At 35.4% G+C, this 16931-nt stretch overlaps 2 protein-coding genes across 2 annotated transcripts; one reads left to right on the top strand and one right to left on the bottom strand.

Moving 5' to 3' along the window:
* Positions 1 to 74: 74 nt before the first annotated feature.
* LOTGIDRAFT_236498 (hypothetical protein) lies at positions 75 to 11707 on the bottom strand. The gene is made up of 18 exons (XM_009067440.1): positions 11602 to 11707; positions 10723 to 10843; positions 10456 to 10534; positions 10203 to 10253; positions 9834 to 9929; positions 9326 to 9405; positions 7649 to 7719; positions 7264 to 7398; positions 6117 to 7007; positions 5600 to 5751; positions 5215 to 5283; positions 3779 to 3881; positions 3207 to 3329; positions 2693 to 2805; positions 1719 to 1850; positions 1157 to 1327; positions 726 to 813; positions 75 to 475 (listed from the first exon to the last, which is right to left on the bottom strand). The coding sequence occupies exons 1-18, from the start codon at positions 11624 to 11626 to the stop codon at positions 309 to 311; spliced, it is 2667 nt and encodes an 888-aa protein (XP_009065688.1). The 5' UTR covers positions 11627 to 11707; the 3' UTR covers positions 75 to 308.
* Positions 11708 to 12753: 1046 nt separating this feature from the next.
* On the top strand, positions 12754 to 13569 carry LOTGIDRAFT_133026 (hypothetical protein; the record flags this gene model as incomplete). Its single annotated transcript, XM_009067439.1, has 1 exon — positions 12754 to 13569. One exon carries the CDS (start codon positions 12754 to 12756, stop codon positions 13567 to 13569), a length of 816 nt encoding a protein of 271 aa, XP_009065687.1.
* Between the last annotated feature and the right edge of the window lie 3362 nt (positions 13570 to 16931).

Genomic DNA, 16931 nt, shown 5'->3' with positions numbered 1-16931 from the left:
CTTTCCCTGCTCTGCAAGTGACCCCCTTTTCAGTGATTTATCCCTGTTCAATGCTTTGATCAGTGATCAAATATAACCCACATTTCATTTCATTTATCATAACAACAAAACAGTATATTGCACACATAACACATTCTTATAAAAACCTTCTTTCACACTACAAGTTGAGCAGGGCCACGCAGAGCAGTTAGTAGCAGCATTAATGTTTAATGTTTAGCAATTGTCCATGGTTTAATTAGCATGGCAAAGAAGTCATCGGAACGCTCACAGAAAAATCCTCCATAGTAAATGATTGATTTCAGAGCGCCCTACTCTGCTAATATGTGAATGCCTGATTGATCTGCTCTTCTCTGCATCACCTTTCTCTGCTCGTAGTGTGAACAAACTCTGACAGCAATAAAAGGTGGTTTTTGCAGGCATAATTTGGATACTAAGTTCAGCATCAGTATAGCATCTTTAGAAACATGATTAGCATCTGGAAATAGAATTGAACAAAGCTTAGTTTAAGCTACATGTATCACTTGTCATCTTTTGGTTTAGATTACGGTACATCAGATTTTAATCTTGAAAAGTGATACAAAAGGCTGAAATTAAGCTCTATCAGCCGGTCAAGCACATATCTAGATGGTTATATCCCTTTGAAGAAGAAAAATGCAATAGAAGTGATTATAACTCTGGAGAATTGGCATAATCTTCAATGTCTGCAAGACTTTCAGAATGTTTACTCTGTCTTCTGCGCCATCTCTGGCACCGGGGACATGGCAGTTGTTCTGACATACACGTTTTGTGGAAGACTGCATTACAAATCGAACACTGAAAGGAGAAAAGAACATAAATGTCAAAGCATACAGTGGAAAAGAAAAGCTTGAAGATAAATCATTGAAAAGGGAGACAACCCATAAATATGGAATCACTGAATCAGGGGGAAAATACTGAAAGGGGGAAAAATCACTGACCACGAATATTTACTGAAAAGGTGGAAAATCACGGAAAAGGGGGGATAATATATAACAGAAGGAGGGGCGGGGGGGAGGGGTAATCACAGAACAGGGATAAATTACAGAGCAGGTTTAAAAGGGGAAAATAATAATGACGGGGGAAAATCACATTGGCCAGAATATATGACACATGGGGTGAAATTTGATCTCTTACTCACCCTATGTGTTGTGTCGGTTTCAAAGGGATAAATGACCTTCTTACTGCTACAGATTTCACAAATAAACCCTTTCTGACTACACAATAAACAATCATATACATGGTTCATAGCAAACTTGTTAATCTCTTTTAAACTACGAGCTAGTTGACCAGAATACACATGGAAGAAATCCTGAAATGGACAAAAATTCCCTTAGCATCAAACTTTTTAGCAACACTCAAGGCCTTGCCGCCTTACAGCCAAGAAGATAACAGATGCTCCACGATTCAATCACATTGAAGAAGTTGAAGATTACATTCCAAATATTGGCAATTGCATGATACAAAAGAGCTTGCGTGCAAACATTTTCGAAGACTATTTGAAAATATCAATGAAGATTTCGTTACATGCAAGCTCGAAATTTTCCAATTGTCAACAAACAAAGCCAGTTACAGAAAGGGTTCACAATCTTGTCCACTCTCCTAAGAAGTGGCTCATATGAACCTACATCACCTACGGGACACCAAACCGTCTTGCTATCATACTAAGAGATTCCTTAAAACAAATAGAGTTCTCTACCTACCCCTAATGAATAAACATGAATATCATCATACAGAAATTCACGAGGCCACACCCTCTTCCGTAATTCCTCGGCCATCGCTTGGTTACAGGTAAATAAATAAGTTTTTAAATAAAATAACTGGGTCCGTAATAGCTGAAATTAAATTAAATTAAATCAAATATATTGTGGTCTGGATTTTTGCTCTCTGAAGAAGAGTTACTTCCCCCCCCATGACAGGATATAGAAAAGTGTTAGAGGACGCTTAAATATAGTTCATAAAATACAGATTTATATCATTCAACACCTATCATACTGTGGTCCGGATTTCTCCTCAAGTAAAAAAGAGTTACTTCCCTTTTAGTCAGGTAGGGTTACTTGCCCTTGTTGTCAAGGGACAGGATATAGTGAAGCCTTGATGGACAGTAACAAGTCTGTGTTAATCATCTTTCCCAGTCCTACTCAATAATTGTTTAACCAGATTCTACAGTTCTGCGTTGTTATTTGTGTAAGCCACCATTCTTACTGATTATTCTTATTTTATCTTTTTTTCTTAAAGAGTTTTCCCTCTGAGTAAGCTTAATTACTGAAAGTCTCTCGGTTAAAACCCCCTCTTGAGGAATTCAAAAAGATTTTCAGATCTGAACATTAAAATCCAAGAATGAATGATCCAAATCCGAAGGAACAGTTTGGAAATACATTGGTTGCAACTAATAAACTTTTCATATGAGGAATAATAAATGAGTAAGTATGTCATAATTAAAAGTGGTAGCCCTATCATATGTCTAGAAGTGTAAGCATACCTTGTTTAGACAATCCTACTATAACTCTAAATATGAGGAAGTATATCAATTATAAGTGAGAATGAAAAGTGGTATCAGAGTGTCCAGAAGAGTATACATACCCTACCTGGCATCACACTTGCCATTGCTGCTCAATATTACCCATTTTGGATTATTATTTATTAACTACAGCTGGACTATTAAAAGTTGACCAACCTTGAGTTCTTCCATCTCAGGAACATGTGAGTATAATTTAGGGTTAATATCTGAAATATCTAATAATGCTTCTTCTTCGTACTCCATTAAAAACTTTAAATTATTTCTGGACACTGAAAATAAGATTATTCTTCATATCAGCTGTTAACAAGATCTTCCAAGATCTTGTTTGCTGGCGTGTTCTTTGCCCATAGCTTTGTAATGGTTTAACCTCTTGGAAGGATAACAACTCAGATTTTTGAGGATCCTGTCTACCAGATGGTCCTTTTCTAAACCATTTGGTAATTATTTCACAAGAATAACTTTGGTTCTCAAAGATTCTTTCCATATTCAAGCGTAAATCTGTGGCTTCAGAAAAGGGTCATTGCCATTATTCAGTTCTTAGTAGTAAATGAAATGAATGGAGTTTTACGTCCTACTTTTCTGCACCATATGGGCTAATGAAGACGGGTTCTTAGTAGTAGATGAGTACAAGAACTGATAGTTACTGATAGTGATATCGAAACTGACCAACCTTGTTGTTTTCTAAAATCCCAATTATGTACAATAAGAGCTGGAATATAAAATTCTTCATTTTCGTGGCATTCAAAACAATAGTAACCTCCGTCAAACGCACAGACTCTTGGTTTACCATAGACTACAAAATAATAGATATATTAATCATGGATAAAAATGGTTAACACACAACCCCATATACTTTGGACCATAGATACAGAAAAATTCAGCCGGCTGACCGATATCATCAATGAACATAAAGGGACAGATGCGCCATTTTGGGTGGTAGAGTTAGTCTTGAATATGTAAATAGTCTTCAGAAGTACTAGAAATGTACAAAAATCGCATAATTCCTTTGAAAATACTTCAAACTAGGAATTTTTCTCACTATTTCTATATATATCTTTTCTATATATCACAGAGTATCTTAAATTAACGAGTTGTCATTTTAACTTTCAAACATAGATAATTCTGGACACACATGGATTTGAAGGCTCAAATTTTGATGGTGAGCTCTGTCCACGATTGCTATTAAAAGATGTCCTGCACATAAGCCCCAGTAAGTGCTAACAAAAAGCTGAAAAAACTTACACAATCCAATAGGTCGTTTACAATCTTTACACTGGTAGTTCTGAGCATCCAGACCTTTCTCTGTAGCTATCTCACACATCTGTTGTTTCTTCACAGCCAATATCTGAAAAGCATTACAATACTCCTTCAGACTCATGGAACCCAAGTCTCCAATAGAGATAATAATATGTGCTAAACTTTTGAAGCAACTCCAGTATTTCGTCTATATAACTTTATAGTATGAAAATCTGGCATCAAGTTCTTTGTTTGATAAAAACACACACAGAAGTGAAAAAATCTAAAATCATCTGAAATTAGCTGGAAATGAAAATGAAATGAATGGAGTTATACGTCCTACTTTTCTGCACCATGTGGGCTAATGAAGACGGGCAACGCCATGCAGGGTGCAATGAGGGAAATTTTGCCTTTTTCGATTTCCAACTGTCGAGGTATCTTTACCGTGCACAGCCTGTAGCACACGGGCCTCGCTTTATTGTCCCATCCGAACGACTAGACGCTTTTTCCATGTCAGCCCCTCTTACCTGCATCACTGACAGGGGGAAACCGGGTTGAAAAATCCGAAGGTATTATCTCGACCTATGCCGGGATCAAACCCTGGACCCTCAGGTTAGTGAGCAAGCGTTTAACTCACTGAGCTTCCACGGCTCCGAGAAATTAGCTGGTAAAGCACATATTTTATTTTGTTATCATAATAATTCAACCACAGAAAAATTGTCATGCATTGATAATGAAAAGCCTAAGAAAAAAATGGCACCGACATGCGATTAGAAATGAAGAAAAAAAACAAAGTCAAATGTTAAACTTTTAGTGAAGAATATGTTAAATACAACATCAAAATAAATCAATAATACAAAAACAAACCACATAAAATAAACAATTAAGATGATTAAGATACATGTGAAAGGCACAATACCAAAATAAATCCAGAAAGTTAAGCAAAGTCTAGCAAAGATATTTATTCACATCCAGAGAACAGTCCATTTTCATTTGAGTCGTTACGTATATAAGCTGAGTTATGATTTGGGTCAAAGGTCCATGGATGTGCTCGATTACCTTGATCCATAGATAGAAAAAAAAAACATCCAAACACCAACCATCTTCACAATGTCAAGCTATTAGGACTTTGTACCTATACCTTGACTGTAATAGCCACTTTTCTTTATCCTGGAATGCAGCGATTTGATTGGATGTCAAGAAATACAGTCAATCAGACCCCTCCACAGAAAGGCTGTAAATATTATGGCTTAGTGTTCGCAGACTTCCTGTCAAGGCTTTTGATAGGCTGTATTCATAAGTGTACAATCTAATCAAATTGCTTCATTTACAAACCTTCATGATACATGAACGGTGGTTATAACAGTCAAGGTATAAGAGAGAAATGCGTAATATCTTGACATTATGAAGATGCAACCACCCATGCCAAGCTTTAGACTTACTCCCTCATCCTGTTTATGTAAAGCTGAATTTGGTATCACTTCGTAATCCTCAAGTGCTATATCGACTGACTACAAATCATAAGAAGGATTAGGATATGATTCACATTCATACTTGGGTAGTAGAAGGTGGGGTTTGGATATTGGGCTTGAAGTTGGGGGGAAAAGGTGGGGGGTAGCACCTGATATTATTTGGCACTTTTGTAAAGTATGTACATGTAATACACTTATAAGAGAGCAGTTATAAGCTCTAACAAATAAAGGGCTTTGAATCTTACAATGAAGAAATTGTTGATAACTTAAGAGATATTTCCGCAGTATTCAAGCGATAATAGGTCAGCAAATCTGCATTTGGATAAAATGAGAGCAAAAAAGAAAACACTAGTACCTCATTATCAGTGACATCTCGTGCTTTATCTACTTGATCCTGACTACTGTCATTTGGGTCTTGATTATCCAGGTTGTTTAAAACTTCATCTAAAGAAGACGACACAGCAGTTGTTGGAGTATAGTTCTTTAATAAGGTCCCAAAACTTTCAGCTGAAAAAAAGTTAACTTAAAACTGTAGTCACCTTACAAATGGTAGCCTCATTCTACCAATGATTTGCCCAATCACCTGGGCTTATACTTGAAAACTGTCGCCTGGTCTCAGGCAGAATTCTGTGGAATTCTAATATATTCTGAAACACCTGATGGTATTTCTCTCTCGAGGAGTCCACTTCCATACAACATTTACTTTCGATTTTGCCACACTTTGGATGAGATTTTGATTGATTTTGACGATTTGCACTTACAACATGGTTGAACCTCCATCAAGCATGCTCCAGATCAAAACACAAAAGAATCAGCAGGATATTAATTTAAAGGAAAATGCACAAGATCAACAATGATACCACAATACTTACATTTCATTCTTTGAGGTATATCTTGACTGGTACTGGATGTTCTTTCTCGAGGAAGATCAGTCAGGTAATCCTCCTGCTCCACTGGAGATGACCAGCTGTCCATCGAGTTCAAATTATTACCAAAACTGCGAGGACTACAAGCTATGAATGTCTCTTGTGGAGTGATTTTTGGAGAGGAATGACGTCTTATGTGCTCCCTGACATGGCTTATGGGAGGCAAGTCCTGCTCTGCAACAGTATCTATAGTCTCTGCCACAACATCGGACAGAGTTGGTTCGATTGGAGCACTCTTCTTTTTGGGAGAACAGTTAAGACTTTCGTACGAAGGCAGGTCCACGGCTTTGGTCTTCTTCTTCTTTGCATGATGATGCTGATGCTCTGAATGAGTGGTTGTGGTGGTTACTTCAACAACATTAACTATGGACAGTTCCTCAGTAGTGGCTTCGGCATCTTTAGAAACCACTGTCTTTGTAGCAGTGTATTCTTCTGTGATCTCAACTTCAGCAATTTCCGACTTGATGGATCTGTCATTTTCTGTCCTGCTGGTTTTAGGAATGTCGTCGAAGTTCTGATCCATGAGGAAGGAAGTCCTTGAAGGGGAGATAATAGGCTGTTCCGAGGAACTGTTATCTGGACAAGATATGTGGCTGGAGTTGGAACTTTCCGAAATGCTGTGTCTGGATTGAACAGTCAGTTTCTTGATGTCCTCAACATCTTGCCGAGTAAATCCTGAGGATGCAAAAGGCGTATTTGGAGGAACTTTTGGTACCGAAGTGCCTGGTACATCAGGGTCTGAGTTTCCTCGCGATTTTGTCCGAGATCTGTTCTTGACAACTCGGATAGGACTCTCTGGTTGCTTTAAAGTGGGAGCAGAACTCACTGGTTTTGCTTCTGAAATAATAAATTTAAATTCGAACTTTATAAATAGATTACAAAGTTTGGAAACAAAACATAATTGAAAGCAAAATCCAAGAAAAACATGAATGAACATAGCAAAATAAATTGTTAGACTGAGCTAAGCTGTTGAATCACAATTTTACATTGAAAAATACCAACAAAATTGATCAAAAGGTTCATCTTCTTCATCTTTGACAAAAATCTAACCCCTGATAAAGAAAATCGCTGGTAGTGGAAAGAAGATACTTACGATCTGATGAAGAATCAATTACAGCTATAGTAATATTAGGTTTCTCAATGATACCAGCTAGACTTAGTGGAGTTGTGGTCCAACTGTTTAACACACTAGAATTATAGGACAGAATGAACTGTAGCTCTAGTAGACCTAGAATAGACAAAACATATTTCAATAAAAAATATTAAAGATTATCGACCACAGCCGTATACGCCCACCACGACATGCGGATGGTAAATATTCAAGATTTTGGGGCAAGGGCAATAACTCTGCTTCTAACGGTCGAACTTGATCTTTTATGAACATGTATACACATACCGAATTTCATTACAGAGAGTCCACATAGTTTTCAACACTATTTCAATATCACAAATAATAGATGATATAAATTTGTACAAACCTTTCATATAAGAAGTAAGAATACCAGGTTGTTCTATATCAAGAAGGTAACTAGTTGGTTGATAGAAGTAACTAAAGTAAAAAAAAAGACAGTAGACAACAGCTATATATTTTACCATCCACAGCATGTGGATGGTAAAAACGAGCCATCTATTTTAAGTTTCATCAAAATCGGTTGAAAACTAAGAGAGTAATAGCATATTCAAGATTTTGGGCAAGGGCAATAACTCTGCTTCTAATGGTCGAAAATAGCTCAAATTTGAACTTAATCTTCGTTTTATGAATATGTATACACATACTGAATTTCATTTGATTCCATCAAAAAATCTAGAGCGTTTACAAGCAAATGTTGACGGACTGATGGACAGGGGTGCCAACAATATACGTCCACATAGAGAGACGTAGGCGTATAAAAATTATCCTCAAATATACAAATATCTTTTCTCAACTAAAGCATATAAAATCCTCAGAGTGACACATAAGCTAATACACTCTTTTATCTCGCCAAAGATCCGGTTATATTAAATCTGGCAACTCATTTAATAAATTTCATATTACATAATCACGTGTTGAACACTATGTATCATACTTCCTCATATAAACTGATAAGGACAATGTAAATTGTTGAAACTTTATGTTCTGTCATTTAATATTTCAATATTTAAATTAAAGGCATACAGTCGCCTAAATATTTACTTTACTACCTGATTGACCTCACTTTTAGCTATATGTATCCTTTTTCAAAATTACATACAATGTATTTCATTTCAAAAGCGACTAATGAAATGAAATAGAGTTTTATATCCTACTGTTCTGTATCTTATTGGACTAATGAAATGAAATAGAGTTTTATATCCTACTATTTTGTATCTTATTGGACTAATGAAATGAAATAGAGTTTTATATCCTACTGTTCTGTACCTTATTAGACTAATGAAATGAAATGTAGTTTTATATCCTACTGTTCTGTATCTTATTGGACTAATGAAATACAATGTAGTTTTATATCCTACTATTCTGTATCTTATTGGACTAATGAAATACAATGTAGTTTTATATCCTACTGTTCTGTATCTTATTGGACTAATGAAATGAAATAGAGTTTTATATCCTACTGTTCTGTATCTTATTGGACTAATGAAATGGAGTTTTATATCCTACTGTTCTGTATCTTATTGGACTAATGAAATGAAATGGAGTTTTATATCCTACTGTTCTGTATCTTATTGGACTAATGAAATGAAATGGAGTTTTATATCCTACTGTTCTGTATCTTATTGGACTAATGAAATGAAATGTAGTTTTATATCCTACTGTTCTGTATCTTATTAGACTAATGAAATGAAATGTAGTATTATATCCTACTGTTCTGAATCTTATTCGACTAATGAAATAAAATGAAATAGAGTTTTATGTCCTACTTTCTGCTGCTAATTGGAATAATGAAAACAATTACCCTTGTCAAAATAATATTGCACAAGAGAAGATTAATGACCATAATCAAAATTCCAATTGATGAATTGTAGGAAAACCTTATGTCAGATTGTTATTCTAAAAAGTGATATGAATAGCTGATATTGAGATCTATCAGATCAGATGGTAACAAAATATTCCATCAATTATATCTCTTGAAGTAGTTCCATATAATTAAAGAAATATTTTCAAAATAAGTTCTTACTCTAATGTTCTTTTGTCTGTGACCATAGATTCTATGTAACTTTCCATCAACCCATCGTTAAGGCTTAATCTGATCCATGCCTATAATGAAAAAATAAGCTCATTGACAAGCGGAAATATAACTGTATTTCTCTTGACTTATTTATTATATAAAAGATTCTGGTTCTTGCCAATAATTGTACAAGGAGAACAAATTAGGGTCACAAAAGGATCCTGTCTACCAGCTGGTTCTTAGCCAAACCTCTTGACAATGATTTCACCTCTTGACAATGTAAGATAACAACTTAGGTTCTCTAGGATTCTTTCTTCCAGCTTGTCCTTGGCCAAACCTCTTGATAATGATTTTACAAAGATAACAATTTATGTTCTGAGGGATCCTTTTAACCAGGTGGTCATTTGTCACACCTCTTAGAATTTATCTTTCATATTTCAACTGAACCCATAAAATGTGTCTCATATACAATTGTGCCCATTTTTGTAAAATAGAATACCAATTTTTAAATCCTCACCCTGCTGAGTCCAATTTCTGTGGTGATCTGTCCTAGATGTTTTAATTGGGAGATCACATCTTTATGGGTAAATTTGGTCACAAAAATCCAAAAGTTCTGAAAAATAAATTCAAAAATCAAAAACATCATCAAAAATGTAATGTGCCAATTCTTTTAACAAAATGACATACTGGAAAGGACAAAATAAGAAGGAAAAGAGTAAAACCAACAAAGACTATGTCTAAGTTTGAGTTCGTTGGCATTTAAGAGTGTGCACATTCTATGTAATATTCAAATATCATTCGACTGGTGTGGTAGTCATCAGAAAGTGTTAATTTCTGGCTTACTTCAGAATGGGCGGGATAAAAAGAAGATCTGAAGTATACTTACTGTATTCACTTGGTTTTCATGGTCGTTAGAGAAATTTACATAACTAGCGATCTATAAAAATATACCGGTATACATGATTAGCATAAAAATTAGATTTTTAACTGGGGATGAATGCTGTCCCATTTCTGAGACTAAGATTGGATTGGCGATCATGTCCCTTTTAAGTAAGCTTATACAAATATGAAAATAGGCCAACAAGTTCTTTTTCTTCTTTAAAATTCAGAATTTCATAATAGGTAATATAAAGTTTTACCTTAGCAGTGACGGAATCACGTAAACCATGTAAAAATACAGCTTCTAAAACCCCACATAGATGGTTGGCTACATCATCACTGCAAATAAAATTTGAAAATTTTTTAGGCCATAACACTGCTCTTACAGTTGAATGCAGCTGTGGCTCAGTTGGGTAGAATGTTGGTCTTTTATGACATCATTTGCCCCTCCTCAACATTACCAGATCTTTTCAATGGATTTCCATCAGGTTGAATTCTCACAAAAAAAAATCCATTTTTCCACGTACCTATAAACAGGCTCATCACTATTAAGATGTTTCTGTTGAAGATTTTTCAAAGAAATGGAGAATTCTTTCGTTAAATTTTTCTTGATCTTATTTTCTCTCAACAGTTCTGCTTGGGTGGGTACTGTAAATAGGACATGGAAATTAGGGTAGGCCTACATAGGGTCTTTGTTAGGTATTAAGGGGTAAGAGCAGACATCAGGCCTACTCTTGTAAACACAGGCACAGGTATCAGAATGTGTTTTTACCTTGCAGAGGATTCGAACCCACGGCACTTAATCACCTTGCGGACAACAATCCAACTTGTTACTGACTGAGCTATTCCATTGCCACAAAAAGACAGTGTTCCAAAGCAGCGTTAGAGAGAAGTCTTCATGTTAGCATAGTTCAAAAGTTGTTAACCCCTTCAAGGAGTCTTTGTTATGGTTAGTTTGAGGGTTTGGAACAAATACCCTCCTCCAAGTCCTAAACCTGGTGTATAAAAAACTTGAAACAGTCCTCTTTTAATGAAATCTAAAGACCAAATGAAGGAAAAATAAGAATGTTCAGAGTAGTGATGAGATGAAATTGGTGAGTTGAACAAAAGCTCACTAATCAGTGTCAATGAAAAAAGTATAAAGAAAATAAATCAGGATATAAGTTGATTGTTAGTATTTCAACTATTTGTTCAGCTGTGCTGAAAAACTTGTACTCTCTATTACAGGACTGGTGGTTCACCCTGTTTCGCCCTATTCTAACTATTCCTCAACTAAGTGGTGTCATTTAATAAAAAATTAAATAGCAACAACATAGTCGACATAACAAAATTTAAGCGGATTCAGATCAAAATGATGAGATGATCCCTCTGTTTTCAACTCAGCTGGTAATGTCACTTCAACTCACCCCTTTTCTTCTTCAGAAAACTCATGTATGAGACGAAATCACGAAATATCTAATTAAGAGATCGACATATTAAGGATTTGAGTGATTTTCTTGATTTGTGGTCATCTGACAAAATAATAACAATAGCTTTCACCGGAAGTCAAGCTAGCCAACATCAATTAACACAAAAAATGTCAAAATTATTTCCAATTTTTTTCCATTAGCAATCTATTTCATGAGGGTAAAACATTCAGAATTCAACTTGTAGCTTTTCTAAATTCGAAAGATTTCTGCCCTAGAGTCAAAAAAACACTTGCTCTTGTCATAAAGGTTGACCGTAAATTGACTGCCGATTCAATTTTAGCTACCTTGATGTTGTCGACTCAATTTTGACACAATCTGAACTTTCCGAATATTTTTGCATGAAAATATTTCCATCTATAAGAATTTACAGCTTATGACAGCAAAAGCCATTGGCATTTCATAATAAAAGGTTCTGGCATTTACAAAAAATATCAGCCACAAAATGTTTTTCGACTATTGTCGTTTTTTGGTAGATTTTTAGAGTTAATTTCTGCTAAAAATTATTCTCTACTTTCGGTTGAATTTTGTGATAAGAGTTACTCCCCTTTAGCCTGTCTCTTCAATTAAAGGCTAATTTGGTTGACACCTAACATTTTCATTGAAAAGAAAATGAAATTGTGCAGTTTGCAGAAGACATTGGGCTAGATCTCTGATTGTGCATTGTGCTCAAAGGTTCGAATTATTTAAATATGTTCAAATAGAACCTAGCAAGCCTGCTAAAGATATAAACATCCCTTTCATAACACCTTATCCTAATTTTAGGCTTAGTCCGAAATCCTGATATTTTTCTTCCCTTTTTATGGGTAAGCCTAACTGTCACTGTCTATCACACAGAGTAGAGAGAGTCGATCAAGGCTAGGTCTTTCTAGCTGTATAATTTTTCAGGAGAGCAAGTATTTACTCTTTTTGCAGTAACCTGACATTGTTGCTCACCATTGCCTGGCCGTTGCCATTGGATTACATGTCTACAGGACTAATAATGATGGAATGTTGTTTTAATGTGTAGATGTGATGTCATTTTTCTCCATGTCTTGTTGCTCAACTTATTTATGATAGCTTTTTGTGTATTTCAGACTAGACTAAACCAAGATGTCTTTGGTGAAAGATGAACACAACAAATGTCTTCGGCAGTCTTTAAAACGTTTTTACGAGGAAGAAATGCTCACAGACGTTGTGATCAACGTGTCGGGAAGAAAATTCAAATGTCATCGAATCATCCTGGCTTCATTATCAGTTTATTATGAGACATTATTCCATTCTCAATTCATCGATGCTCAAGAGAAAGAACTCACATTGCAAGTAGATGGCAGCACTTTTGAAGAAGTGATCAATTTTATGTACTGTCGCACAGACACTATCAATACCCTGAATGCTGAAAATTTGTTTAAAATTGCCGATTTCTTACAGATTGAATCCTTAAAAGAAGTTTTGGAGCAGCAGCTTTTGAAGGATCTAAGCGTTGAGAATTGCTTAGAATGGTTCCGATTGGCAGATCTCTACAATTGTCCGAGACTCTTGGAAAAATCTTTATCAATGACGGCAGGAAATTTTGGGAGTGTGTTCGACAACGATCAGTTCTTGTTGCTAAGCAGTAACTTAATTTGTAATGTTTTGAGTAAAACGAACCTTAGTGTACCCTCAGAAGAGAATATATTTGAAGCTGTCGTCAAGTGGTACCGTGCCGATATCAAGGGGAGGAAATCCTCGTTGAGTTTCATCTTAGAACAGATTCGTTTTCCTCAGATGAGTCTTGGCTATCTGGAGAAAGTCGGGAAAGAATCGTTCATGAAGCCATTGAGTAGGTTACGTTTAATAGAAGAAGCGAAGAATTACCAGTCAAATCCGCATCTAAGGTATGTTAAAATGAGCCCTTCATGTATGAAACACCCCTTATTCCTTAAATGAACTTTTCTAAGCCAGTATTACTTCAATCAATTTGATACAGTCTTAAATATTTAAAAAGAGTTCATTATCCCCTTAGGCTCAGTCTTAAATTGTTTACAGTAATAAAAATGATTATTCCATGGCAGTTAAAAACACTTTATTTCTTAAAGGCATAAAAAACTTTAAGCACATTGAACGATCTTTTGACGAAAAACCATAAGAATTGATGACAGCTTTAAATCATACTGCTGATTTGACTAGTCATTCTAGTCTTCTGATGGATAAAGCTTAAGCTCTTTTGAAAATATTTTTCAAGGTCTGTTTGAAGGCAAATCTGTAATGAGCATGGCTTGCAAAAGAACATAAATATTTTGAGCGAAATGGATGTACCAGATAGTGCCCAATATATGAGAGAGAGTAGAAGAGGGTTGAACGTAGCCATCTTGTTCTTTACACGCTTCCGTGGATAGGTTCAGACTGCGTCGTAATTCCACGAACGATGTATTATAGTTGTCCGCCATACACGGTTCCTTAAGATACAGAAGATTTACTATATTTAGAACTATGTCATTAGGTACCATGGTAATAAAATCGATAAAAACGACCAAAATTAAAACGGTGGTAGTCTTTTTCAACGTGATGAGACTTTCTTCTGAGATAGTTCCAAAATTTCCCAGAGTTCCGAGAAGGCCGATACTGATTCTAATGGTGATTAGATATAAACCGTAGGATTTAGTGCCATCCAAGATGTCAGTTTCTCGAAAATCATCACTTATAGAGCTAGTATTACTTGAATCAGACATTGTTGTCCACTAATTGAGTCATGTAAAATACCGAATAACTCTTCACAAATTGTTCAGTTCTTCCTCCTGGTTCTTTCAAAATTGATGTTAGTTTAAAGGGATTGTAAAGAGGTCATTAAGAAAAATCCAAGAGTTATGTAGTGAAGCACACAAACAGGTTTAAAGCCCATTCTGTTTTGAAATTTTGAAATCCTATTGTTACCCATGCTTATAAATAAGCTTATATCAACCTATAGAATCAAGGCAAACTTGTTGTATTTCCATATATGGTTTGATATGTATAGGATATGGTATTGAATATTGAACTCCAGAAAGCAGACATGAAAATAAATAAGAGTTATCTCTGTAATGCTGTGAGAAATTTGGTATCCTACTTCACAAAACTCAAATTTCATATTTTTACATCTAGGAATCTTTTCAAGGGATACATCCCTGTAAATGTGCTTCGAGTTTTCTCTGAATCATGGAGTTTGAAATACAGATCAGCTGTTTCAGATGAGATATATTAATAAAGAAAAGCAATTGCGATCCAGTCTGCCCAGGTACAAATAATCCTCTAAGATCAATGGACCAGCTTGTGGACAGGATCCTTGAGAGCCTATGTTTTTATACTTGTAAAATCATTACCAAGAGTTTTTACCGAGGATCAGCTGGTATTATGGACCGTGGACCAAAATTAGAAAAAACAATGTTGTTCTACCTTCTTTTTGTTCTGTTATGTTTTGTGTCTATGATTGTTATAAAGCAACTTGAAAACTATACAAGATCTGTGGTTTTGCTCCATTAAATGATATGCAATTGCCAAGTTTTGTAAGCAGAGTTTTATGGAGACATATTTTATGGGTTTAACACTAGCAATGCTTCTTAATGTGTACATTTGATATTTTTAATTGTAATTTAATACAAGAAACTTGGAAATAAAAAGTTAAATAGAAGAACATTGAGATATTGAATTACAGTTCAGCTCTTTTCAATCCTTATTTTCTATCAATTCTCCAGTTTCGATTGTGACTTATTTTCAGCAAATCAAATGCCATTTACAATAACACCAATATCAAGAGTTGTTAAAATAAGGGATGTTTTCCTCTAAATATTTGACTGTCTGTGCTATTCATATGGCTGCATTGACCAGTCATGGCTGATCAGAAGTCTAAAACATTAAGGTAGCTATAATAATACATAGGTCCTCGCAGAAGTTTAAATACTTTTCAACCCATCAAAAACAGAGTAGTATAATGTAGCAGTAATACAATTTTCCTCATTGTACAATGTTCACAGTCTATGTCTATATTTCTTAATCTGATTTATATTTCAGATTTCAGTCCAGCAATTATGTCAAAATTTCCCTCATTGTCCAATGTATGGCTTTGAATTAAATTGTTTCTACTGTATATTTCAGACATACCTATTCATCAATACGAACGATACCCCGTCATTACCAAGAAGAGGTCAATATGTTCTGTATACTAGGTTGTATGGTCAACAAGAAAAAAGACGGCACCTATTCCCAAACATATCCCACAGTTCATATGTTTGATCTCAAAGCTTCTAAATGGTATCGTCTCAACTACGCTCTACACGATAAAATCGGCAACTGTACGAACTTTGCAGCATGTCCCTACGACAATGGTCTATATATGAGTGGAACACCCAGAGACAGTAAAGGTTTCACTTTTTTTGACGTTCGAAATAAAGTTTTGATGAAAAGACGGCAAATGAATATGCCCAGAATGTTTCATTGTTTGGTGGCAATGAAGGATAAAATTTACGCTCTTGGTGGTATGAACCTTGACGATGACCGACTGGCTTCAGTGGAAATGTTCAGTTTCAATAAGAAAGGACCGTGGCAGACCGTTGGTTACTTGCCGATCTCTGTGTCAGATATGTCTGCGTGTATTTACAAGGATAAGATTTACGTGTTCGGAGGCTTGACAGACGACACAGAAGACCCGGTTATCCAGTGCTTCGATACAAAGGAAAATATCGGATATATAGTAGAATGCACGAATATCCCTGATCGTTTCGTCATGCCCAAATCATTACTATGTGATAACAGAATTATACTAGTCTGTGGAGACGGAACTGTACACGAGTTCTTTCCTGAAGAATCGCGATTTCAAGAAATCGGTAAAATTCAAAGTTTTTTGAAGAAACATTATTATGGTTGTGTTCAATTTGGTGGAAGTATTTTTGTGTTTGGGGGAGTTGGAAGCTCTCATGATGTGATATCCTTCGATTTGAAATCAAAATTAACAAAGTACCATTCTCCCCTGTCACCCTCGACCTGTGTTTCTGTGTACTGTGGATTCTATACCTCCACAAAACTATCAGGGCTAACGGCGTTGAACTAAACTGTGGGAATGGGTGGTATAGTTGAGCTTGTAACAATCGATTTTTGATTCAAAATATGAACATGACCAGTCCACTTTATTTGGAGGTAGTATAAGTAGTAATCAACACAATATAACTCTAACTGATACAGTTCAATTACTATTTATTCTACCTACAATAAAGTGGACTGCTCTTGTTCATGTTTGACTCATCTTGCTTGTGTTCATAGTTTTTTAAACAGACCCAAAA

The sequence above is a fragment of the Lottia gigantea genome (assembly GCF_000327385.1).
Source record: "Lottia gigantea unplaced genomic scaffold LOTGIsca_82, whole genome shotgun sequence".
In the NCBI taxonomy this organism is placed as follows: domain Eukaryota; kingdom Metazoa; phylum Mollusca; class Gastropoda; family Lottiidae; genus Lottia; species Lottia gigantea.
Note: the sequence above shows the minus strand (reverse complement) of the source record. Positions and strands in the feature narration are given on the sequence as shown.